Source organism: Loxodonta africana, chromosome 18 (genome assembly GCF_030014295.1).
Source record: "Loxodonta africana isolate mLoxAfr1 chromosome 18, mLoxAfr1.hap2, whole genome shotgun sequence".
Classification (NCBI taxonomy): Eukaryota; Metazoa; Chordata; class Mammalia; order Proboscidea; family Elephantidae; genus Loxodonta; species Loxodonta africana.
In genome coordinates this window covers 63,222,542-63,248,221 of record NC_087359.1, presented here as the reverse complement: position 1 = coordinate 63,248,221, position 25,680 = coordinate 63,222,542, and the positions used below count along the sequence as shown (strand labels likewise).

The window sequence follows — 25,680 nt, the reverse complement described above, 5'->3', positions numbered from 1 at the left end:
TTCTTTTGATTTTATTTTAACCACTCAAAAATATGAAAACCATTCTTAGCCTATGGCCTATACAAAAACAGGCATCGGGCAAGATTTGGCCACCGGCAGTAATTTGCCAACTCCTGAAATAAAAATCTGGCAGATTTAGTTAAGAAATCTATTTGGAAAACAACAAACACAAAATTAGGAATGATGAAGAAAATAGAACCAATGGTATAAACTTATTTTTAAATTTAAGAAAATACTTCATACAATTTTAGACTATGAAATTTGGGGATATTAAGTGGACAACTTTTTAGAAAATATAAATTGCCTAAATTGCCCCAGAAGAAGAAGAATGCTTCAAAAAACCAATAATTGTGGAAGAAATTGAAAAAGTTTTCAAAATATTTCCATAAAAACAAGATAGATCCGTTCTTTTCCATGTGAGTTCTTTAAAACTTTCAAGGAACAGATGGTTTCGATGCTGCGTAAACTGTTCCAGAACATGGGAAAACTAGGACTCTTTCCTACTCATTTTACAAAGCCAAGACTAAAAACTGTAGACCAGGCTCACTTGTGAATATAAATGTAGAAACCCTGAGTAAATCGCTGCCGTATCACATCCAGCAGTTTATTAAAGTAATGGTAATATATGACCAAGTAGAGTGTCTTTCAGGAATGCAGGAGTATTTTCATTTGGAAGGATATAAAAGAAGGCTTAAAATAAATGCAGAGACATGCCATGTTCTTAAATGGAAAGTCTGAACGCTACAAAAAATGACATTTCCCCAACATTAAACTGGTAAGTTTAATGCAATTTCAAATAAAATCACAATTGGATTTTGCTTGGGACTTGACAGTGATTCTAAAGTTCACCCTGAATAAGTAAGAATAGCCTTTTTTTTTTTTTTTAAGAGTACATAAGGGCCTTGGTACTATCAGATTTCATAGTAGCATTAAAGCCACAATAATTAAAAATAATATGGTACTGATATGATAGGCCAAAAAAAATTAGATTCTTCAAATCATTAAATAGTTAAATATTTTTAAAATTAAATCATAAAATATCTAGAAAAAGATGTCGTTAGGTGCCGTCAAGTCAGTTCTGACTCAGCAGCCCTATATACAACAGAATGAAACACTGCCCGGTCCTGTGCCAGCCTCACAATCGTTGCTGTATTTGAGCCCATCGTCGAGAGTCTTCCTCTTTTTGGCTGACCCTCTGCTTTACCAAGCATGATGTCTTCTCCAGGGACTGGTCCCTCCTGTTAACATATCCAAAGTATGTGAGACAAAGTCTTGCCATCCTCACTTCTAAGGAGCAGTCACGTAGGTGAACGTTTATATAGCCTTGAGTGGGAGAACCTTTTTAAAGTATATGATACCAAAATTAGGTAATTAAAAGACAGCTACCTTAACTACCTAAATACCAATATCAAAAACATCAAGTTGGGTAAAAAAGGTGATGCAGGTAAGAAGTCCTTGAAGGAATAAAAACACTGAACTGGGAGACAGAAGACCTGGGTTCCCATTCTGGGTGTGTCACTGACTCTTTGTATGAACTTTGTCAAGTCGCTTACCCTGCGTGGGTATCAGTGTTCTCATCTGAAAAGGAGGACTGGATGAGCCTCAAGACCTCTGGAGTACATTGTTTGCAAAGATGGCCACAACAGTTTCTCCTATTCCTGTATGTTTGCCCCTTTGTAACTTAATGTTGCTGTTTCTCCTCTTGAATCTAGGTTAGCTTGCGGCTTTCTTTGACCAATGGAATGCAGTAGAAGCAACATTATGTGACTTTTAAGTTTAAGCCTAAGAGGCATTGTAGTTTCTGCAGTCATGCTCCTGGAATGCTGCTGTGGCCATGTGAATAAGCTAGGCTAGTCTCCTTGAGGATGAAAGACCATGTAGAGAGGGCCAGCCAGCAGCCAGCACCAACCACCAGCCGTGTGGGTGAGACTGTCTTGGACCATCCAGCCCTAGTTGAGACACCAGATGAATGCAGTCGCATGAGTGATCTCAGGCAAGACCAGCAGAAAAACGACTCAGCTGAGCCCAGCCAAAATGACTTGTCCACATAATTGTGAGCAAATAAAATAGTTGTTATATTAACTCTCCCCCTCAAAAAAAAAAAAAAAACCCATAAACAAAAGTTAAAATGTGAATGACAAAATTAAGGAAAATTTCTACAACTCTTAAAATCAGCTTTTAAAAATAGTTCTAAATGTTCTAAAACTAGGTTGTGGTGTTGGTTGTACAACCATGCACATTTACTAAAAATCATTGAATTGTACACTTGAGTAAATTTTAGGGTATGGAAATTATAATGGATTGAATTGTGTCCCCCCAAAATATTTGTCAACTTGATTAGGCCATGTGTGGTTGTCCTCCATTTTGTGATTTTCCTATGTGTTATAAATCATAATCTCTGCCTGTGGTTAAAAGGATTAGGGTGGGATGTAACACTCTTGCTCAGGTCACGTCCCTGATCCAATGTAAAGGGAGTTCCCCTGGGGTGTGGCCTGTACTGCCTTTTATCTTAAAAGAGATGAAAGGGAAGCAAGCAGAGAGTTGGGGACCTCAGACCACCAAGAAAGCAGCGCCGAGAGCAGAGCACATCCTTTGGACCTGAGGTTCCTGTGCTGAGATGCTCCCAGACCAAGGGAAGTTAGATAACAAGGACCTTCCTCCAGAGCCGACAGAGAGAGCCTTCCTCTGGAGGTGACACTCTGAATTTGGACTTACAACCTACTAGACTGTGAGAGAATAAATTTCTTTTGTTAAAGCCATTCACTTGTGGTATTTCTGTTACAGCAGCACTAGATGACTAAGAAAGAAATACACCTCAATACACCTGTTAAAAAATACACATAAACAAGCAGTTTCTCAAAGTAGTAGTAAAAATGGCCAAGAAAATACATGTTCAGTGAGCACAGCACAACCAAAGTAAAAATGAATGTTTGAGCACATACGGATGGGGGTATAGACACAATTAAAGAGAATGTTGGCAAATTGTGGTAAATGTAACTAATGTCAGTGAACAGTCTGTGGAAATTGTCAAATGGGAGCCTAACTTGCTGGGTAATCTTTCACCAGAAACTTAAAAAAAAGCCTAACCTCGCTTTAGTACTTAAAACAAGATACCATTTTTTGTCTAACAGATTGGCAAAGGTGTGTGTGTTTATAATACGTATCACAGGCTAGGATATAAAGAAATGGCCACTCTTCATGCATGCATTTTCATATACAGCCTTTCCCGAGAGCAGAATGATACACCAAAGAGCCTTCAAATATACTTACTTTTAACCCTCTAATTCCCCTTCCAGGAACGTATCCTTTTAACCCTGTAGCTCCACTTCCAGGAATTTACGCTAAAGAAATAATTAGGAATTTGTGTAGCAATGTGTAAGGATGCTCATCACAGTGTCATCGTGGTGAACAATTGAAAACACCCTTAATATCCAACAGTAAGAAATTAGATATGGAATGTCCCTGTAGTGGGAGGCAGTCATTAAAAATTTATTTTACAGAAATGTTCATGATATATTAAGTGAAAAGAAGGAAAAGTGTACCATATTGCTAATGAAGCTAAAAATTCCATATATAGGCATAGAAAGAAGACTGCAAGAAGATACACCGAAATGTTATATCAGGCTGATAGGATTATAGATGACTCCTATTTTCTTTGTAATTTTCAGTTTTTAATTTTTTTCAATCATGTATACCTTTTAATTAGTTTTTTTTAATAATAAAAATAATCCAAATGCCATGAACATTTTTAAAGTACTTGATACATATGGTAAAATTGCCCTCCAGGAATTTGTACCAGTTACACACCCACTAGCGATGTTCACTTTCACTTTTTAATTCAGTCTAGTTTTGTTTTAGTCTGCTCATGTTTCTAATCTTGTTATATCCCTTTTTATTATTTCTTTGGGGTTCCGACACCTCCCAATTTAGTGTTCTCATTGAATTTCATTAGCAGCTGTTTAATTAGTAGCACAGGCGAAGGATTAAAGTGTTAAATAGGATAGACTTGGACAAAAACCTATAAAAATGTATGCTTATCTTTGCATAAATCCTATTTAATCAAAATTCTTCAGAAATCTCTCTCTGGTACTTATCTCAGGGGGTAGAACTGGCCACTGATGACATTCTAGACCTTGATATGTGTGGTTCTGTCTCAGTGGGAATGGCACCTTTGTGATATACCTGGATTCTCATCTACAAGGCTAAATCAGGTTCTAACATATCTTCAGATCCACCCACTGCCCTTTGCTTTTCCTCTTCAACAACCAACCAAGGAATCAACCTTTGGTTTGGGTTCTTGATTACTGGACGTATACACAAATTTCTCATTTCTGTATATTCCAAAGTGTATTCTGGAAATATTGTGAACGAATCCTTTTTTTTATTCTTTGCAAAAGGGATACCAGCAAGGTGCACTTTTGGTAAAATAATCAAAAATACACCTTGCGAATTTTTTTTTTTTAAATACAAAATGTCACATATTAAATTGCTGGGGTTTTTTATACGAAATGTCACATACTTTTTTAATACAAAATGTGACGTTAAATTTGGTTGGTAAGGCACATACATGTTCTCACTTTTTGTTACCTCTACTAATAAATGACTAATGCAAAATATTGAATAATTTTCAAAAATCAATACTTCATTTTTTAGAAATAATTAGAGAGATATTCTAACAGGTACCGCACTCAGTTCCTGGGCCTACTTCTGTTAAGGGATAATCTATAAATAGCTCACAAAGCTGACATCACTCACTGTATTGTGATTATTTTTTTCTGGAAAAATTTTCGCAACTGTTCTAATACAAATTGCCAGTTACCAGTAGTTGAGAATGCAAGTCAACCTTTAATTATACAGAGACTGATTATTCAGGCTACAGATTGTTTGCGCCCTGTACTGCTCCTTCCTGCTGCCTACCTTTTAGCTTATTCACTGCTCATTAGCATGGATCCCAGAAGGTAGCCGTTGGACAAGGAGAGGAAGAAGAGGTGAAATTAGAACCAGTTAAGCATTTAGGAGAAGCTCTGATGATTTTAATACAGCTTGTAGAATTGTTGACTAAAATTGAGTCATTTGGATTCTTCGTGAATTTTATTTACTTGTTCTATTCTTGTCTTCCATAGCAACAGGTAATAGAATTTTCTACAGAGACAACATTATTCCTTTATTTATTATTTTCCTTTATAGAACACTTTCGCATTTGTACCTAGGCTACTTATTTCTTTGGTGAGTGGTATATTGGATTCCTGGCATATGTACTGTGGTATGACAATTACTTGATACAGTACGTTAGTTGTTCTGTATAAATGATTTTTCTAGACAACTGAAGGCTTCCTTTTAAGTACCAATATCTTTTGTATTTCAACCAGTCTTGTGGGAAGTACCATTTCCTCAGACTTAGACTACTAAACATAATTGAAGGCTTCCTGGACGCCGAGGTCATCTATACTGTGCACAGTCCTGGAAAACATTACTATTACGAAAGCCCGTGTACATATGCTGTCAGCCTAGGAACCTCTGGTTAAGGGAAGTGTTACAATGGAGGGAAAACTTGAGTTGTACTGGCGTTTTTGTTTGTCCTCAGGCAGTTATTCTTGTGTAAGCTTTCTTCCGCTTTCTCCATTCTTGCCATTGTCAGAAAACCTGCCCCTTATACATTCTCCTCTCCTTATTAATTCTTTCCTTCTGGATTGTTGTGGCCTGAGAAACTGAATAACCAATCTACTGTGTCTAAAATAAGAGCAAATAGACCTGTCTGAGAGTACAGAGAACTCACCTATGAGTAAAAGTACATGAACTTTGGTGCAGAAACAGCCTCACTGCTTAGAGGCATTTTTATTCCTTCCATCCTAATTTCCAGTCATGTAGTTGTTTGGAGCCCTGGTGGCGCAGTGGTTGAGAGCTTGGCTACTAACCAAGAGGTCGGCGGTTCGAATCCATCAGCCACTCCTTGGATACTCAATGGGGCAACTCAGCGCTATCCCATAGGGTTGCTATGAGTCAGAATCAGCTCAGTTAAGTTGCTAGTTAATTGTGTCTCAAAAAAGAGATTCTTTGGGACGTGAGACTGTCATGAACAGAGCTGGTACGGAGAGTTCTTTTCAGTGAGAACTACTGCTGATTGATACCCCAGAGAGGTGGGACGAAGGGCAGAATGACCAGGTAAGCATAAAGAATATTGATTGTTTTTAAAGTCCAGTTAAACCAAAGTACTTGGACCATAAAAGTCTTTGGAAAATAATCCCAACAGGTACTTCGGTTTCTGTGTCCTCATGAACGTTATGAAACTGTCTGGCTGGAAAGTGCCCTACTGATAATTCCTTTTTTATTATTTTGTATAAATTCTAATCTTTGTATTTTTCGTCGTATTGAGACACAAGGGTTAGGTTCAAGGATCCAGGTGGATTTTTCGCGTGTTCATTCACTTTGCTTCCTGGGGACCAGAGTTTGCTGTGAGTCATGTTCCATCAGATTTATATTGGATCTGGCTGTGGAGCTATGACTCAGATGGGCTTCAGGCCCAATTTCCCAGCTCATCTGAGAAGTGGATGGTGAGGCCAGGACTAATGTCCTGAGACATTTTCCCTTTTCCTCTTGCACTTTCAGGATCTAAAGAGAGCATCATTACCGAAAGCAGGGAGATTCGCCTTGCCACAGGCATCTTCCCTGTTGTCAGCCTCCTGAACCATTCCTGCAGGCCCAACACCAGCGTGTCCTTCACTAGCACTGTCGCCACCATTCGGGCATCACAGCAGATTGCAAAAGGGCAGGAGATTCTCCACTGCTATGGTGAGCCATCCTTCCTCCCTCCCGCCCTGCCTCTTCCAACAGAAAAGAACAGGGTCAGAAACTATGAGCAGGCCACTGTGCAGGCGCCCAGTGTTTGTATCCTGAAGATGCAGTGCATTTTCGGGCAAAAAAAGGACCTCCTTACTAGGACACTTTGTGCCAGCTTTTGTGCCTAGCTTTTTTTTTTTTTATCATGTGTCTCACTGCTTGGTTCCTATTAAACTTCTATTCTGAAAATAGGCTAGGAACAACTTCTTGAATTTTTTTTTTCCTATCCCAGCAACCAGGAAGCTTATTTCTCTATCTAGTTCCACAAAGAAGTCCCTGGCTGGTGCAAACAGTTAATGTGCTCGGCTGCCCACCAAAAGTTTGGAAGTTTGAGTCCACCCAGAGGTACCTTGGCAAAAAGGCCTGGTGATCTGCTTCTAAAAAAATCAGCCACTGAAAACCCTATGGAGCGCAGCTCCACTCTGACACACAGATGAGATCTCCATGAGTCAGAGTGGACTCTATATCACCTGGTTTGGATTCCACAAATGTTTGGCTAAAGGGTACCCATCACATGATGAATAATTGACCAGGCCCTTTGCTAACCTGTCTCTTGACTGTCTCTTGCTTTGCTTTACACATTGGCTGAGGGTCTCTCTGCAGGGCCTCACGAGAGCCGGATGGCTGTTGCTGAAAGGCAGCAGAAGCTGAGGTCTCAGTATTTCTTTGAATGCACCTGCCCAGCGTGTCACAAGGAGCCCAGAGCCACTGCAGGGCCCAGGTGGGCAGCATTCTGTTGTCACAGCTGCAGAGCTGTCATGCAGGTAAATGTCTCTCCTTCCCCTCTCTTCCTGGAGGTCAGCTAGCCAGACCAAAGGTTATAAATCTTTAGGAGGAATCTGTTGGGGCTTATAGGTGCTGACAGCATTAATAGCCCCTCCCTTTCATCCTGTCTTCCCACACATTGATTATCCTTCCAAAGGAACAGCACAGAAAGGTTGGATTCAGTCACCTTTCACTTGCAAATGGCAGATAAATCCCAGCTAAACTAGTTTAAGGGGAGGGGGGAGACTGGGAATTTATTTGCTCAAGTAAATCACTAAAAAATCCCAGAGGCAGGGCTACTTCGGATACCACCTAATCCAGAGGCTCAAATGATGTCAGCAGGACTGAATTTTTCTCTCTACCTCTTTCAGCCCTGTTTTCTTTGTGTTAACCTTGTCTTCAGACAGACTTCCCTTTTGTGGCAAGATGGCTGCTGGCAGCTCTAGCCTTATATCCTTCCTGTCCGGGAGGATAAAAACATGTGCCATTCTTCCAACAGCCTGGGCAAAAAATTGTGTTTCATTGACCCAGTAACTGGCTGGAGGAAAATCACACAGTTTTCTTCCACCAATTTGGGGCAGAGGAATGGGCTTGATCTGAGACATGTCCATACCCTCAGCTTCAGGGCACTGGCTGTGGGAGGGTGGGAGAGGACCCTCAAGAGAAATCAATTGCTATTGCCAAATGAAGGCATAGATACCGGCATCCAAAACCAGCAAATGTCCACCGCAGATTTTCTCCTCTGCCGAGTATGCAGTATTCTTGTTAGGGGAACCCTAAGTGGAATTAGAACTGGTTGTGGTGGAAAGCTCAAGCTGCAGACACATGGTCAAATGTGGGGTGGCATCACCCTGCACCTTTTTCTGTTGGTTTTCTTATGGCTTTTTCATAACCACTAGAAAGATGTCTGTCATCCAAAGTCCTGGCCGCAAAGAGAGATAATAAAGAGGCCATAGAGATGAAAAGAAATTGTGAAGTGTACCAGTTTGGTCCCGAAATTTAAACCTCAGGGTGGAATCCGGCTGTTGCTTTCCTTGGGATTGTTGCTGTCAAACCAGATTCGGTCAGGCTTTAGTCATGATGTATTGCAAGAGTCTCTTTCTCCCACAGGGTCAGAAACTGTGGCGCAGTCCTATAATGTAAGCACAAGCACTGGTGATAACTGACTTGGGTATGTTTAGGAGTAAAGATAAAACTGACTTCCACAGGGAGAGGATGTGCTGAGCTGTGGCAACAGATCTTGTACGGAATCAGTCAGCAGGAGTCACCTAGTCTCTCGGTTACAGGACCTTCAGCAGCAGGTTGGGATGGCCCAGAAGCTTCTCAGAAGTGGTAAATTAGGTGAGACTGGCTCCCTGCTTTGGTCCTCCAGCCCCTTCCCATTTATTCGTTCTGAGATCACCTTGGACTCAAGTATACTCAGTAAAGATTAGAGTTGAATTTAATTATCCCCATGCCAGCCACAAGATGGCTGTGTAGTCCAGTGAGACGCAAACCAGCTCAGTTAGTGTGATGTCCTTGAAAAAGGGCCAGATGATTTAAGCTGTTGTTCTCTTATGCATCAAATAGCTAAGTTCAAGTACCCCATCATGGCTAAAGGGTTATCTGTGACAGGCCTGTGCTTATTGTAGTTCCACAAGTTCAGTGTCATTTATTTTCATTCCAGGGTCTAATGACCTAACTTCCTAGAAAGGCTGATCTGCCCTCATCAGAGCCAGCCCAGAGAACAGTGGGGCATGCGCCCAACGGATATGAGTATTCTGCTTTTTTCCGAGAGTGAGTTATGGAGCTTCCCATTACCCTTGAAAACTCTACCTTCTAGCTTGATGTTGTGGGAATTTATTTACTTTATGAAGTTGACCTTTAGCTTAGATTTCAGAGACAAAAGAAATAAGAACCCTAAGTAGTAATGTAGAGCTAGCTGTGTTAGAAAGCTGAAGTTCCAAACCCAAGGTCAAATGCAGGGAAGCTTCACCTAGCACCTTTTTCTGTTGAAATGAACGAAGAAAAGATGTAAGAGAACAACAGCTTTATTGGAACAGAAATGCAACATTGTGGATTGGTGACAATCCAGGGAGGCCAAGGGGGTTTCCACATTCAGCCCAACCTTGGTCCTCCTTTATAGGACCGTATTCGTGTCTGTAGTGAGACCATTTTCCTTTCAATTGTTAGAGCAAGCTGTTCAGCAGTTGTTGGGGTGCCAGCATGCTGCTGAGAGTTTCCTGCCAGCAGAACACACCGTGGTAGGAGAAATCGACGATCACCTGGCCCAGGCCTATGCCGCCTTAGGTATGTCGTGTGTTTTCATTTTCCATTGTGAGGTACAAGTCTGCTTTGTGTTTTTCGCCATGACCCTGGCCTTGGCTGGTTGTTTATCTTAGTATTTAAACAGAGGCTGCACTCCCTTCCATTCAGCTTCCCCCACCCTGAAAATGTTAAGCAACATAGAGTATGGCTTTTTTTCTGGAACAAGATTTTTCTTTCCTCGCAGGGGACTGGGAAAAGTCAGCTACCCACCTACAGAAGAGTCTGCAAGTGGTTGAGGTTCGCCATGGCCCATCCAGTATTGAAATGGGCCGTGAGCTCTTCAAACTGGCCCAAATCTTTTTCAATGGGTAAGTCTCCCTTGTTTCGCAGCACTTCACCAGGATGGTATGTACCCTTAGGTCTTTTATTAGGCTCTTCCGCATACTACTCTTTTTCTTATGCTTTTAAGCAGGCTGAAGCTTCATTTCCCCTTTAGGAGAGATCTTTGCCTTCTGTTTCAATGACAAAAGTTCAAGCTTCAGAATTTCTTCCTGCGAGACGTGGGGAAAGCTCTCAGATCTGAAGTGGGTTTCCCAGGGAAAACTGGCCGTGCGGCCCTCCCCACCCACTGCGATAGCGTTCCTCCTTATTTCTCCCTGGTTTATCTCACCTCTCCTGGCCCCCTCTTTCTCGGCCCCTTCAACTCCAGAGTTTCTTTCTTCCCTCCAGTCTGCATCTGACTCCTTTTAAGACAATGGTTTTCAACCAGGGGTGATTTTGCCCCCCTCGGGGACATTTGGCAATGTCTAGAGATGTTTTGGAGCTCTGGTGGTGCAGTGGTTAAGAGCTCGGCTACCAACCAAAAGGTCAACAGTTCGAATCCACCAGTCACTCCTTGGAAACCCTATGGGGCAGTTCTACTCTGTCCTGCAGGGTCGCTATGAGTCAGAATCGACTTGAAGGCAATGGATTTGGAGACATTTTGGTTGTCATGAATGGGAGGAGGGTGCTACTGTCATGTAGTGTGTAGAGACCAGGGTTGCTGCTAAAAATCTAGAATGCACAGGACAGCCCCACAATAAACAATTATTTTGACCCAAAATATCATTAGGATCAAGGTTGAAAAACCCTGCTTTAAAGAACAGTAGAGTCGTTGAGCAGCTAGCTGCCTTATCTACTTTTGTTGCTGAGATCATTGTGAGGTCCTAATTGCAGGTTTTTTGAATGAAATACCTCCCACCTTCATAAAGTTGCTATTGGTGTACATTGTGTGGGACAAAGTATTTGAAGCTTGATGCTAATTTATGAATGATGGGTGGACCTGATACCTGAAACACAGAGGCAGCCCACTTGGTCAGAGAGAGAGAAAAGGACTGCAGAGCTAGGTCGGGGGTAGACTTGGTTATCCTAAGATGGAGACTCCTGAGTAAGTCTTGGGGTAAGTATCAGATTAAAGCACCGAGATTTCCGTTTCTCTGGATCCTGGAAGTTTTATACCTTTTTTCCCCAAACTGTGCCTTGTAGTATATTTGTGAGTGTGTCTTATCTATCCTACCAGGTTTTAAGATCCTTGAGGACAGATACAGTCTTATATAACTTTATATTCTTTACAGTGTGTGAGTAGGCGCTCAATGTTTGCATGATTAAATGAGTGGATTAACACCCCTTGCCTCCTTTGGTTCAGGTGTGCAATACCCGAAGCTCTGAATACAATACAAAAGGCAGAAAAGGTTCTGTCGGTTCACTGTGGCCCTTGGAGTGACGAGATTGAGGAGCTACAAAAGATGAAATCCTGTTTATTGAACTTGCTGCCCATCCCTGTGGGGCCTTCAGGCTAGGATTCCAAGGGGACTTTGATGCACAGGAAAGGAACCCATAGAAGACGAGTTGGAGAGGCTCTGTGCTGCTGAGCTGTTGCCAGTAAACACAAGACTTGCCTGAAAGCCTAGTTTATGAGGGGAGGGGAGGACTCAGAAAGCACCTCAGAGAGAGAAGCTCACCTGTTTCGATGAATGTTTCTTAAGCAGTTAACTGCCCTTCATGAAAAACTCCCAGTTTCCAGAACAGCTAAAACCAGTATCTGGAGAGTCCACGACCTTCAAAGGATTTTAGCCGATCTGCAGGCATCTGGGTGTTAGCCTTGGGCTTTGGCCAGATTCCACCTCACGAAATGATCATAGTCCTTTTTCCTGGAACATTCCTATGGTTTCTGGTCGTAATGAAATGCTGTGTGCTACCCTAAGAGGAACTTAAATTCTTAGTAGTTGTGCCGTGATTGAAAAATAATTACAAAGTAAGAAATCCGTGAGGCTCCTTACCCCTAGAGACGCACACACTTTCACTTACGGTATCTCACTTCCTTGAATCCTTTGTTAAAACCGGTGGAGGATAAATTGTGAATAGAGAAATAAATATGGGGCCATCTTATTATTGGGCAATTTCTTCCTGGGATAGCAACTCTGAATTTGTTTTTTACCAGTTTTCCAGCCCTTATTATCTGGCTTTCATTCTATACTCTTGGCGAACTCCCTGATCAAACACTCATAAAATCAACCTTATAGTAATGACTTTACAACACATGTGCCTCCTTTCTGAGTTCTTCTCATTATTAGCAAGCCCAAAAAGAGAATTTTTTTCCTACCAGACCTCCCAAAGCTGGTAAATAAAATACAGACTGCATTAATACTGAAAAAGGGGGGAAAAAACTCCAGAAGATGCCAAGGGTGGGGGCATTGTGCTTGTGATTTCAAATTTATGAGACAGAAGTTGGGGATGACCACTCTTTCCACCTGGATGTGTAGTGATGGCCATCCCAGCCTGAGGGCAGTGGCGGTTCAGTGGTAGAATCCTTGCTTTCCATGCAGGAGACTTGGGTTCAATCCCTGGCCGGTCCATCTCAAGCACAGCCACCAACTGTCTGTCAGTGGAAACTTGTATGCTGCCATGATGTTGAACAGTTTTCAACAGAGCTGCCAGACTAGGAAAAAAGGCCTGTCAATCTGCTTCCAGGAATCAGCCCTATAGATCACAACGGTCCCATCTTACTGTGCGTGGGGTCGCCATGATGTGGGGGCAAACTCAATGGCACCTAACAACAGTATCTATCTATCAAACCCCATCCCAGTCAGAGGCTGGGAGACTTTCTGGGTCTGAACCCTGATGGCTGTATTACCACTGGTGACCAAGTGGTTCAGATGAGCCAGTGGGAAAGAATGCCAGGTCTACCCTGCTTTGAGGGCATGCCAACCCTGGCCGTGCCCAAGAAGTACCAGTTGGTTGCCATGGCTTTATAACCAGGAAATGAATAGCCCCGACAGTGCTTGGCTGTAGCTTTTTGAGAAGCTGAGTGTTTGGAATACAGCTCTCAAACAGTTGTTGAATGAAGGGCAGAATTTCATTTATCCTTCTTTCTACTAACTCACAACGGGGTTTTTTTCGTCTGCTCACTCATTGTGACAGAAGTAGCCAGTGATATTTTTTTGTAGAGCTCACTTTTTCAAGAAAAAAAAAATTAGTTCTCTGCGCAATTCCATAGTAATTCTCTTCCAAACAATTGGCGTGTCTCATGGTTCCCCAAAAAGGCTCTGTGTATTTGTAAACTAGGCATACTTCCTTAAGAGGAACATCTTTAGAGTGTTTGCATATCAGGTCCTGCTTTATTCATGCTTGAGGACTTTCTTTAGATGTTCTAAAAAATAGTTTTTTCCTAAAGTTACAAATTACCTCTCTTCTGTCCATGTGTTATCCTGCATCCTCACATGTCAGGCTAGTTTGACTGGGAGGTAACCTGTGCTTGCATTCAAACCTAAAGTCTAACGGGGGAGTGGGCTGTCCCATTAGGGGGAGAGCAATTGGGAGTATGTAGCAAGGTGTATATAAGTTTTTGTGTGAGAGACTGACTTGATTTGTAAACTTTCACTTAAAGCACAATAAAAAAAATTTTAAAAAGACTGCAAAAAAAGAAAAGAAAAACCTGAAGTCCGGTTTCTTTAAGAGTGTGCTCCAGTGATTGTGGCAGAAGAGATACCCTCCTGGGGTGGGGAGGTAGTGGTGCTAGTACATGAACACCCCCTAGAGCAGACAAGCAGTCCCTGCTTTACACAATGCAGAGAACTAGAAGTTCTTGTCGATGTGACGTTCTGCAGAGTTTACATAGAACCAGGCTATAAGACCAGCACTTTCCTAAATGGCAGTATGGCTTCACAGTGAACTTAACGTGGCTTGGAAAAAGAGGGAAGAACAAGTTAACAAAAGTTAAGGCTAAAGCTCTTTTATTGCAGAGTATACAGTGGAACATTATAGGGGCAGCCTTCACGTAATACATAACCTGCCATCCCCTGGGTTTATCTTCTCCTAGGGTATTTGAACGTTAAACTGGAGCATTAGGTGCTCCTGGGGTCCAGAATTTTGCCTATGAAGAGAAGGGTCCCTGTGTCCGTGTCCCTCAGTACAAAGATGAAAGGTTGGTTAAGGTGATAGTCCAGGGGAAAGGTGAGGCGGGCAGGCTGGACCCCAGGGTTGGAGTTGGTTCCTGCCCCGTCCTCGTTCCACTCGAAGCCAGCCCGGTGTTCCACTTGAGTAACTTTGATGGGCTTGCCTGTGATCTTGCCAAAGTCTGGTGAATCAAACAAGGACTGGAGCTCTGCAGAGATAGAGATTTCAATTAAAACCTCGCCTTATCCTAAACCCCAAGAAAGAATATAATACTGATTCTTAAATCCTGATTGCCAAGAAGGCTAGCAAGCTGAGAGTAGAGCACAGTGAAGTATATAGAGCTCTGAGCTTCATGGGGGCTAGGTGACTTGCCCAAGAGCACACAGCAGTGAGGTTAGGATTAGAAACCGGTCAGACACCTATCTGGAGAAGCAGTGTTCTTAGCTCCTGCTGTAGGACATATCCTCATGGGGTTGGGGAATGAGTGTTCACAGGAAGGCAGTTCAGCTGTTTCCTTCCAGCACTATTAGAATTAAGGAACCATCCATGCCTCCCTTCAGCAAGGTTATGGATTAAATTATGTCCCCCAGAAAGGCCATGATTCCCATTATTGTGTGCTTGTCTACCATTTTGTGATCTGATGTGATTTTCCTATGTGTGTTGTAAATCCTACCTCTATGATGTTAATGAGAAAGGATTAGAGGCAGTTATGTTAATGAGGCAGGACTTAATCTAAGTATTAGGTTATATGTTGGGTCAATCTCTTTGAGATATAAAAGAGAATCAAGCAGAGAGGAAGGGGACCTCATACCACCAGGAGCGGGGCGCGTCCTTTGGACCCAGGGTCCCTACCCTGAGAAGCCCCTAGACCAGGGGAAGATTGATGACAATGGCCTTCCCCCAGAGCCGACAGAGAAAAAGCCTTCCCCTGGAGCTGGCACCCTGAATTTGGACTTTTGGCCTCCTAAACTGTGAGAGAATAAATTTCTGTTTGTTAAAGCCATCCATTTGTGTGGTATTTCTGTTGTGGTAGCACTAGATAACTAAGATAAATCCCGTGGAGCTCTTGAGCTCTGCTTAGCAAGGGGAAGCCTCAAAGACTTGTCCTCCTTCCCACCGACAAATGATCTTGCAGACATACTCATCTCCTGCAGGGACTTGGTGACTTCGCCTTCATAACTCAGCTTCAGCTTAGGGATGGTCAGAACTGCTTGGACGGTCTTCAGTTCTCGGTCTATGTCTTGAATAAACTCAGAGGTGAGGCTCTCTTCTATCATGGTCAAATTCTGGGTTGCCTTCTGGGGCAGGAAGAAGATGATACTTGTGCTTCCAGTCAAGGGCAGCTGAGCAATCTGAAACAACAGTGAGGAAGCACATGGGTTAGTCCTTTAGAGCCCAAGGGCCTGAGAACAGACACACACAGCTACTCTGTCTCCCATGTTGGGGCCCTGGCCTCTTGCTTTCCCCTAGACCATAATCTATTTAAGAATTGCCCCTCTGGGCTATTGCTTTCTGGCAGCCAGTCATCTCCTGCTGTTCCCTCAAAAAGTCTGCTGTTGCCTTTTGTTACCGCGGCCTAATGCCAACTGAAGTTATCTGCTGAAAGAATTATCTCCTGTCATTCTGAGGAGCTAGAATTCAAGCTCAAGTCTGTGTTCTCTCCCATGGTCAGTCTGCCAGCGTTTGCTAATCATCTGTTATGTACAGAGCACTGGACTGGAAATGAGGCATTGGCGGGTACAAAACCAGCTATAAAATGGGTCCTCGAGTAGAAGTTCTTAATCTAAGGTCTATGGAAAGAATGACGTCAGGGGTCCCAAGAGCCCCCTGGAACCATATGCAGAAATGTTGTACATGTGCATACATGGCAACTGTCTAGAGAATTCCGGGAGCTTTTGTCGTATTTGCAAAGAGATCCGTGCCTTGACTTAAAGTTGAGAGAATTCACATACACATGAAAGACAGAATGCCAGCAATTTGGAGTTGTGATAGTTTTCCAAAGTTTAACTTTGAATTCTACAAATAAAAGGTCTCTAAAAAAGAAAAAGAAAAAGTTAAGATGAAAAGAAAGAACACCAACATTTGAGCGCCCACTCTTGAGGGCTCATTTCACATCACCTCGTTAATCCTTACAACAAGATTCTTAGATAGCCATTTCAGTAACTAGCTCATCTCCCAGTTTAAGAAGAGGAAAGGCTCAGGGGAGTTACTAGCTTGCTCAAAGTCACACAGCAGGTAAAATTTAGACAGCTATGATCTCAAAGCTTATTCTGTTTCTGCTACACCATTCTGCTTCTCCTTGTCCTTTCCCCCCACCCACCCTGCCCCACAGACCTTGCAGTTGAGGTCAGAATCCAAGCCATAGCGTAACATGGCCTTAGGATCTGACATCATGGGGACTCTCACAGTCCTCTCCTCATCCAAGTGGAAATCCGCGAGGGAGGTCTTCCTGGAATCAAACTTGGTTACCCACTGCCCTGAAATGAAATAAACGGAGTGTCCTGAGCCTCAGAGACCAAAAAGGCAGTGGGACCATGCTGTTGTTGAAAATTGGCTAAAGGAATCTTAGTTGGTCGTAACACGTCAGCCAGTAGCTCTGTCTCAAAATATGTAGTTAGGGCCACAATACTTCTAGGACCCTGGTTATATTCCAGAAGCAAATTCAGAAGGAAATAAGTTATTTCATTGATTTAACTCTGGATCAGACAAGTTCTATAATAGCCTGTGAGAAGGATAAACTGGGGTTCACTTTTACAGTGGGAGACAGAACCAAAGGATGTCAGAGCTGGAGGGGACCTCAGGGGTCATCTTATAGCTGAGAGAACTGAAGCCCAAATCGGCGAAGTGACTAAGCGAGCTGATGACCAACCTCATTTAGCTTAGTGTGGCCTTCAGTAGACGTCTGTAGCTACTGCTTCTAATCACTGGAAATCAGTGCTTGAAGTAGGAAACCACTGGGCTTTTCTCTAGGACTTTAGGGGAAAGTTGCCCCAAAACTCGCCCAAGGCATTGTCTGAATGAGGCTGTTTATCAAACTAGAGCTGTGATCTCTGGGCTCATCACCACAGCCTAGCAGCCTAAAAGAAGAGTGTTAGACAACTAGGAACCATTTCTTGAGCTCCAGCTGTGTCCCAGGCCCAGTCCTAGGATTATTGTAAAGAGAGAGACAACATGGATAAAGTACCTGTGAGGCAGGTGTATTGTCCTCACTTTAAAGATGAGAAAATGGGCCCAGAAACGTTATGAAACTTGTGCAGAGTTCCACAGCTGGTAAAGGTAGAACTGGGTCTAGAACCTTGCCCAACTCCAAAGCCAGAAATCTAACACAGTGCCCAGCCCCCGACAGGCACTCGAGTATAAGTTCTCTTTCCTTCTCTGCTGTTCTTTCTCCACAAGCCTTTTATATTTGTAGACACTTATCAGATATTTGCCAATTTCTTAGATCTGGTGACAAGCAGATCTCTCTGAGGTGAGTGTATTTCTTGGCCTCTCTCCTGTATTTGCCCCTGCATTCACGTCAGGCAAGCCCTTTGACTTCTCTTGCCCAGCCCTATCTGATGCCTACCATCCACCCTTGGCCAAAAAAGAAGTGGGGCAGCCCTCACCCTTGAAGTAAGCCACACCAAGAAGGAGAATGCTGATTTCATTGGGCATTTCCCTTGTGGACCTAGCGATCTTCCCTTTCATCTGGGCCTGCACCCAGTTGTTAATCTCCTGGAGGTCCAAGCGAGGGTTGCCGATCAGGACCTTGGGCCTGGTCCCGTATGACTTTTCCAGCAGCGCAACAAAGGTTGATTTTATCCGCAGCTCTGGGAAGAAATAGGACAGAGGTTGGTGCACGAGAGCTAAACCAGCATCCTCTCTTTGAGAGCATGCCCAGCTCAAGCTCTGGTTGAGTACTCAGCAGGCCCTGACTTCCTGTCCAGCCTCTTCCCAGGACTTAATGCTGGGACTTCATGCCAGTTTCCCCAGGCACTGAACAGGGAACAACAGAGTTCGACCATTGCTGTTTCTCTTCACGTTTCTGTCCTCCCCCAGCCCGCCCTCCCCCTCTCTCACTAAGGCCACTTCCTCTTTCTGATCCTCTTTGGGCTCGCAAGGCCCCTTCCTGCCCACCAGTGCCAGGCCTGGCCTGAGCATACATAAGCAATTGTTTAGAAAGAAATCCCCAGTGTGGAGCATAAAGCCCCACACTCTTCAGACAGCCCAGGCTAGAAAGGCAGCTCACTCTTCTCGAAGATGATCCGGGAAGCACTCTTGAGGTTCTTCTCAGGGGCAGTGACTGCGGCGAGGAGTTCCTTGTAGGTGTCATGGATGTCTGCAATGCTGATTAGGTCATAGTAGAGAGCCCGGTGGATGGTGGACTCGGTTCGCTGTTCCGCTCCTGGCCAAGAAACAAGGATGTGAGCCTAGATAACTGCCCACCATGGCTCAAAGAGCCTACCTCCCGGGACAGGAGATGCTATACGCTTATTCTTTCTGTCTGCTGAGAGCCTGAGTAGACTGATACTGGAGATGTTCTAGGCGGGCAAGGAATTTGAGGTCACTACTGTATTCTGAAAGGTTTTCCTAAATATACTAAAGGCTTCAGAGAGAGATATGAGGGTGGGAGTGAGGGGTACAAGTCCCTGTACTTCTCCCGTCACAGCACTTGCCAGACTACTTTGTGGTTACTTGTTTATTTGTTTCCACTGTGAACCCAGCTGTGACCCCAGTGAGGGCAGAGACCATGTCTGCTTATATGTGGTTAAAGCCCCTGGGCCTAGCCCAATGGCTGGCATTTAAGGAATGAATGAATGAATGTTGAAGCCACCATGTCATTAAGTGGCCCCCAAAGCCACATACCAGCATCAGCAGTACTCGGCCCCATCCCAAGGGACGATGGAGTTGTGTGTGCACAGGCTTTGAGCGCCCACTCGCACAAGTCAAGACCCTGCTGGGCCCAGTCTCTCAGCGCCTCTTCACCCTTCCCTGAGGCGAATGTCTCTAGGGCCCGAAGAGCCACATACGTGAGGAGGCCCAGTGGGGCCCCTTCAGGTCTGTGGCAGGTGTAGGCTTATGGGGCTTTCTGCATGTGAGAACTCACCCAGTGACAGGGCAGAGAGTGCCGTGGCCACACTGAGCGGAGACAGGAGCACATTGGCAGCAGGGCTCATGCTGGATCTCACACGGTAAAGGTCATAGCCAAAGTTGGAGATGGCTGCTGCCAGCTTGTTCACAGGGACCTTGAAGAAGGGATCCTCCTCTTCCACTGGTAGCCCCGTGGTATCAGGGGCTGGGGAGTCCTGGCAGGACACAGAAAGTCCCAGATTTGAACGCAAGGATCAGTGGAGATGCACAGTTAATAACGTGTCTCATCACTTCAAGTGGGGTTGTCATCTGGCCTCAGACCATCCTTCCTAATTATGGTGAGTTTCACCTAAGGTTGGAATGAGTTTATGTTCCCTGATGAAGCATGATCTCTCTGCTGGGGAGAGGCAGCCCAGCAGAGATACTGTCTAGCTAAGTTTAAATGCTTGTTTAAACCTACACATACACAGGCCACACCAGGTGACCTTGCTTACTGCTTCCGGGTCTCTGCCTAGATGCCATCCCTCCATCAAAACCTCCCTGGCTTTTATGGCCCTGATCAAATATCACCTCCTCCATCATCACCCCAAACTGAGAGACCTTTTGATTTTCTGACCTCTTTCTCAGAGTCAGCTACTACTTCTTTACCACCTGCCTTGTGCTAGGCTCTGTGCTGGCTGTTTCCCTTTGAGTTATTCATTTCATACTTGTTGATGTGTTTGATATCCCAAAAGACTGAGTTCCTTGGAGGCAAAAACTGGGCCTTTTCTATTTCCACTCATCCCCAGCACCTGCCGAAAGGTGTTCAATAGATGAGATGAGAAAAAAATGAATGGGAATGGCCGCAACAGCCCTGTAAGGATGAGTGTTGTAATCTACTTTTATAGATAAGGAAATAGAGACTCACGTCAAAGCAACTTGTCTAAGGTCACAAAGCTAGTGAGAGGTAGAGCCAAAATTCAAACTCAGAACTCAGGACAAAGTCCAGGGCTCCAGCCACTGTGTCCCAGCTACCCTGGTCCCTCATGTGACAGCTACCCCCCACTGCCACACAGCCTAGACTTCCCTCCAATTGTCAGAATCTGCCTTCACACCCAGTCTGCTCTCTCTCTGGGCAGGGAAGAGGTCTGTCCCTCTCTTACATCCTCTCCTGTGCCCCGGTCGGTGTCAGACACTGTCCACTAAGTAGGGACCCACAGGAGTGCAAGATAATGAGACAAGGTCTTTCCTGAAGGGACAGCCCCAAACTTTTAAGGCGCTCTTGCTTTTCACTGTTGTAGAATTTACCATTGTCTGCACCAAGCTCTCTGAAAGGCAGAACAAGACGTTTTCTCTCCGTTTTGCTGATGGAGACACCAAGGCCCTAGATGCAAAGGCCAGAGCCTAGCCTGGAACCTGGGTGCCTGATTCCCTGTTCTGTCTGCTATGGAGAGATTGGGATTACTGCAGCCACCCAGCCCACTGACCTCCAGGCTCCCGCCGGTGTTCTGGGAGCCGCCATGCCCAAGGAGGGCACCCGTCCAGAGGAGCAGCACAAGGGCCTGCATCCTGGGCCTGCAAGAGAAGTGAGAGACAGTGGCTACTTCCTTCACCCACCAGCCTGTGCCTGCCACTGGGCCTCCCAGGCAGGAAGCTGGGCTTGCCAGGGTTGGTCACCTTCTCTCCAGCCTCTCCAGCCTGAATGTGGACCCTCGGCTTGATTATCCCTCCCTCCCAGCAGGGTCTTCCCCATCCATCCACCTGCCTGCCTCATGGCCCACAGTCCTTTCACAGGCTGGTGCTTGTATCCCATTGTCTCTGTCAGGGGCCCCACTCTCCAACCTAAAGCCCCAGAGCAGTGGCAGTTCAGTAATGGTCTCTGTAGGAAGCATGGCCTAGCACAAATGCACAAGGAGGCTTTTCCCCAGAGGGACTGGACAGTTCATTTAATGGAATTCAGGGCAGTGTGTCATAACCCATAGAATCCCAAGAATGGAGGCATCTGAACTAGCCAGTGCTAGCCCCAAGAAGTTTTAGATTCTCCTCTTAAATTCCATCTACCTGGAATTTGTGGCCTCATAAGAGAGCGCATTCCCATCTCAGCAATTCTGCTTTAAGAGCTCTCACTCTCATGGTTAGGAGTGCAGGGTCTAGGACCAGACAGCCTGGCTTCAAATCTCAATTTTGCCTCTCAACCCTTTTGTGACCCAATTATTTTTTCCTTTCAGTTTTTCGTTGATAACGTGTTTTCAGTAATGGAGGGCATGCTGAATCATTGAGTGTGTCTGTATTTTTGGTAGGTAATATAGTTTATTTGTTTTATGCCTCATTCCACAAATCCTATATGTACCCTCAGAGTCCAGAGGTACATGTGTATCAAATAGAAATTTTCAAAGTTCGTGTTTTTCCTACCAAAAATTCAGTGATTCAGCACCGCCTCACACAATATCCTGTAAAAACTAATTTGCAGCACATGCCTGTTGTTTCCATTTCAAACTGTTAGATAGGGCCCTGCCTTCTGGCAGCACATACTATCAGTGGGACATTACCTTCCCAAGGAACCCCAGAGGTACAAAATGTAAGTCGTAGCTGTTTATACCACCGGTCCTGCTAAAGCTCTCTAAATTTCAATTTTCTCTCCCATAAAATGGAAATAAAATAGTACTTACCTATTGTTATAAGAATTAAATTAGATAATGCCCTAAGAGCACTTACCTGTGCCAGAGACAGGTAAGCTCTCAAATGACCTCTGAGCCAAAATATGTCTCTCTGTAACTTGGATCCTTTGGCCCCACTTCTCCCCTGCAAGCTATACCCCTTTCCCTTACTACCCTCTTCAGAAAATACCTCTTAAGTCCCTGGAACCTTCTCTTCTCCAAGTCAAAAAACCACATTTCTCAGTAGTGCCCTGGCTTGCCCAGCCTCTGGTCTGGCACTTGGACCACGAGGTAAAACTCTGAAGTCTGGACCCAGGGCACGTGGGCTACAGCATCCCTTACCCCTCTGGCCTTCCTGCATTCACCTCATCTATGAACTTACCTCTGAGTCAGGATCTGGGGGTGGGAGGGGACAAAGGCAACCAGTGAGGTTCAGATAGGATCTCCCAAGAGACCTTCTGGTTAGAAAGTGAGACAAGGCCTCAGCACGCAGGACCTTTGGCTGGTCCATGTTCCCCCTCCATCCATACTGCCAGGTCAAGTATCTACCATCTCAACTACTTTGTCTCCCCTGCCTCTGCTCCCCTTCTGTGCAAAACACACACGCAGAAGCCAAAGATTCCTTCGATTCCTTCATTATCCCTCTACATACATATACACATATGCACAGCACACACCACATGTATACACAGTCCAAGGAGTTCTTGGGTTTCTTCAATATCCTTTTATACCCATACACACACACACTTTTCTGACTTCTCAGAACAAATTGGATCAGGAAAGTTTGGAGTGCAGTATGTGATTTTCAGTTAAAGTCCTTATAGTGAAGTCTGATAATCCACTGGACAACACTGTAGACCATGAATGGCAACAAAGAAAAGATCGCCTCCTGAGGTTGCTCAGCTTCAGGCTGGGTTGCCAGTGGAAACCAGCCCGGCTTGCTTTCTGGACACTGATCTCGAGCTGACATCTCAAAGTGTGAGTTCTACTATCCCTGGATTCTCCGCCAGCTGCTCTTCCACATGGCTACCCCCACGACTCAGGGCAGAATCTTCCATCAAGACAACAGGAAAAGCTTTCTGCAGTGCAAAATAGAGACCTTAACACCACTCAAGCTTAAAGCTGCTCTCCACCCAGCCAGCCCCACCCAGAGCTGGCAGTAGCCTCCCCTCCTGAGCCTCAGCAGACTGGTTTATTTAGAGAGAACACTGAAACTCAGTGAGATGCATAGGAGGCAAGGCTAGAGGAAAAGCTGTTAGCTCTAGTCCCTCTGGCTGGGGGTGGGGAAAGGTGAGGGTCATCCTGGCATCATTTTTTAAGGAAACTAAGTTGACAGTTCAAAAGCACTCAAAGACAGTACCTTCTTGAGTCCCTGATTAAGATCGTTGTGACTGATCATTGTCACCAAGCGAGTGGGCTGAGGACTGAAGATGAGGTAAGGGAACCTGGCAGGGAAGAGCACATGGATCCAAAGCTGGCCCAGGGCTACCCGTGGGGGACACTTAGTATTAATCGCACCTCTTTGAGCCGGCACCCCAAGCCCTAGGGCCAAGGGAAGTGGGGAGATTACTAAAAGCCCCCTACAAGGACTGGCAGTGAGGGCAGAGAGCAGGGGTCTGCATGAGGGGCCCCTCCGAGCACATACAGCTCCCCGGGGAAGGTGATTGTCCTGTGGGCTGGGGCAGGCGGCCATTGGCTGGCCAGAGGCAAGGGTAATGGTGCCATCCTGTCCAAAGGGCAGTACCTACACCAGACTCCAGTCCTACGGGGGGCGGGTGGGGGGGAGCAGATATCCTTCCTGTTAGGCCAAGGTCAGGCCTTACTATCTGCCACATTGCCCAAATCAAAAGAGACACAAGGAGCTGGAATTTTGTGATCTTGTCTCCAAGCTAGGAGGAAGCGATCAGAGCCAGTACATGTGTTTCAGATTAAATCCAGTGTGAGACAAACACAGTCCCTCCTTTTCCTCCTCCCAGAACCACACGGCCTTCAAGCCACATGGCAGTGGACCTTGTGGGCAGTGCCGGGAAGGGCCCCTCCCTCTCCCCGTGCTCTGGGAGAAGGATTTGGAGGGGTCCCTTCCTGGCCCAACCATGGTGACCCCACCAGCCCCCAGGCAGTGCTCCTTCTGCGGTCTCGGAGCCTGAATGAGTCAGACCGGGGTCCCCAGAGTTGTATCTCCCCAGACATCAGAGAGGCCAGCCCTAGAACAGGGCTCCTGGCACCATTCCTCTCTCACCCTCAGCCTGGGGTCTGAACTCCCAGTGGACAGTCATAGGCCAGACAGTGACGGGGTTTCTGGGAAGTCCACAGCTTTTCTTTGTCTCCTGGCTGTGGTTTGCCCCCAGGAGAGGAAAGGGTGCGGATAGCGCTCCTCTCCAGCACTGGCAGCCGAGCCCCCAGATAACATCTACTGGCTGAGCTAGATAGGGGTCATCTTTTGCAAGAGGCCAAAACTCCATTGGTTTCCCAGCTTTTAAAGCTAATTTGGCCAAAGAGCATGGGTAGGGGCTGAATGGAAGGACCCAGCAGTACTCCATCCCAGCCCTGGGGCAGGCTCAGCAGGGCCAACTGCTGGGCAGTGTTAGGAAATTATCTTTGAAATCAGCACCAGCTGATTTGAAAAAGGACCAGGGAATTGGGCTGAAGATGAGGCGGGCTGTAGGAGGGGCTGCTTCCCTGACTGGCCCAGGGGGGCGCGCAGCTCCCTGAGAGCCCATCCTTCCCTCAGGGCAGAAAGCCCCTCTGAGGCACTGCTGTCTGCTTCCCCTACCGCTTCCTCTGTTGTTTCCCACTCACTTCATTCAAAAGTCTTTCCAGCCTTGTTTCTGATGAGTGCAGTAGGGTTTGGGGATAATTAGGTTCTGACCTTCTGCCCCCCCCCCCCCACTCCATCTGCCCTCTCTCATCCACTCACCCAGTGTCCAAGCTGCAGGGTCTACCACTTCCCACCTCCTCTCTCCTGCACCTCTCTTTTCTGCTCCCCGGAGTACCCCTGCCTCTCCCCAGTCCTCCCAGTCCAGGGGACACGCAGACTTCCCCTAGCACACAGACCAGATGGGGAGCTGCTTTACCTGCGGGTGCGCTGCAGCTCCACTCCCAGCCTAGGTCCCTCAGAGCCTGCACACTGGGGGGCCCCAGCAAGCACAACTGCTTTTTTGCTGCCTCCCAATGCTTTGGCCAGAAGGCTTCAGATTACAGCTACTCCTTTCTTAAAGCAACCTGCACTCAATTTGGGCTCTGTGATTGCATCATTGTCTGGTGTTAACTTTAACCCGCTGCTGCCCTTCCACGGGGGCCCTGGTGGCACAGTGGTTAAGCATTTGGCTGCTAACCAAAAGGTCAGCAGTTCGAGTCCACCAGCTGCTCCTTGGAAACCCTATGGGGCAGCTCTACCTAGGGTCACTATGAGTCAGAATCAACTCAGCGGCGGTGGGTTTGGTTTGGCCCTTCTGCCACAACACACACATTCACACATCCCACTCTTCCACCTGACCTTCCTTCAAGGCACTGGCCTTGCATGCTGCCTGCTGGGACCCCCTGCAAGCTGGCAGACCCCCAGAGGGCACCCTGGCCAGCCTCAGGTGGGAGACAGGACTGAGGAGTGGTATCCTTCAGGAGAAGGCTGAGACACGGGTTGGTGGAGTGGAGAAAACGAGCCCAGTGGTTGGGACTGTGTTTTTCTGGATAG

At 45.6% G+C, this 25,680-nt stretch overlaps 2 protein-coding genes across 11 annotated transcripts in view; one reads left to right on the top strand and one right to left on the bottom strand.

The window, feature by feature from the left end:
• Nucleotides 1-12,370, top strand: part of SMYD4 (SET and MYND domain containing 4) — a 49,689-nt gene extending 37,319 nt beyond the window's left edge. For 7 of the 10 annotated variants that reach the window (XM_003416978.4, XM_023556267.2, XM_023556268.2 and 4 more), the window contains 6 exons: nucleotides 6,607-6,789; nucleotides 7,441-7,601; nucleotides 8,811-8,943; nucleotides 9,775-9,891; nucleotides 10,094-10,217; nucleotides 11,534-12,370. In XM_003416978.4, coding sequence (XP_003417026.1) covers nucleotides 6,607-6,789; nucleotides 7,441-7,601; nucleotides 8,811-8,943; nucleotides 9,775-9,891; nucleotides 10,094-10,217; nucleotides 11,534-11,687 — 872 coding nt within the window. In that variant the 3' untranslated portion in view covers nucleotides 11,688-12,370. Of the gene's footprint in view, nucleotides 1-6,606; nucleotides 6,790-7,440; nucleotides 7,602-8,810; nucleotides 8,944-9,268; nucleotides 9,379-9,774; nucleotides 9,892-10,093; nucleotides 10,218-11,533 lie in introns of those variants that run through there. The other 3 variants (XM_023556269.2, XR_002787412.2, XR_002787411.2) reach the window with 3 other exon arrangements.
• Nucleotides 12,371-14,103: 1,733 nt separating this feature from the next.
• Nucleotides 14,104-25,147, bottom strand: SERPINF1 (serpin family F member 1). The gene is made up of 8 exons (XM_003416977.4): nucleotides 25,064-25,147; nucleotides 20,820-20,907; nucleotides 19,370-19,568; nucleotides 18,512-18,667; nucleotides 17,889-18,092; nucleotides 16,618-16,760; nucleotides 15,425-15,635; nucleotides 14,104-14,491 (listed from the first exon to the last, which is right to left on the bottom strand). Exons 2-8 carry the CDS (start codon nucleotides 20,898-20,900, stop codon nucleotides 14,232-14,234), a joined length of 1,254 nt encoding a protein of 417 aa, XP_003417025.1. The 5' UTR covers nucleotides 20,901-20,907; nucleotides 25,064-25,147; the 3' UTR covers nucleotides 14,104-14,231.
• Nucleotides 25,148-25,680: the final 533 nt, after the last annotated feature.

Coding starts and splice junctions, on each gene's coding strand:
- SERPINF1 (XM_003416977.4), bottom strand. CDS start 20,900: ATGCAGGCCCTTGTGCTGCTCCTCTGGACGGGTGCCCTCCTTGGGCAT. Junction 18,668..19,369: donor ACTCTCTGCCCTGTCACTGG/GTGAGTTCTCAC, acceptor TTTCTTGGCCAG/GAGCGGAACAGCGAACCGAG. Junction 14,492..15,424: donor CAAGTCCCTGCAGGAGATGA/GTATGTCTGCAA, acceptor CTATCTCTGCAG/AGCTCCAGTCCTTGTTTGAT.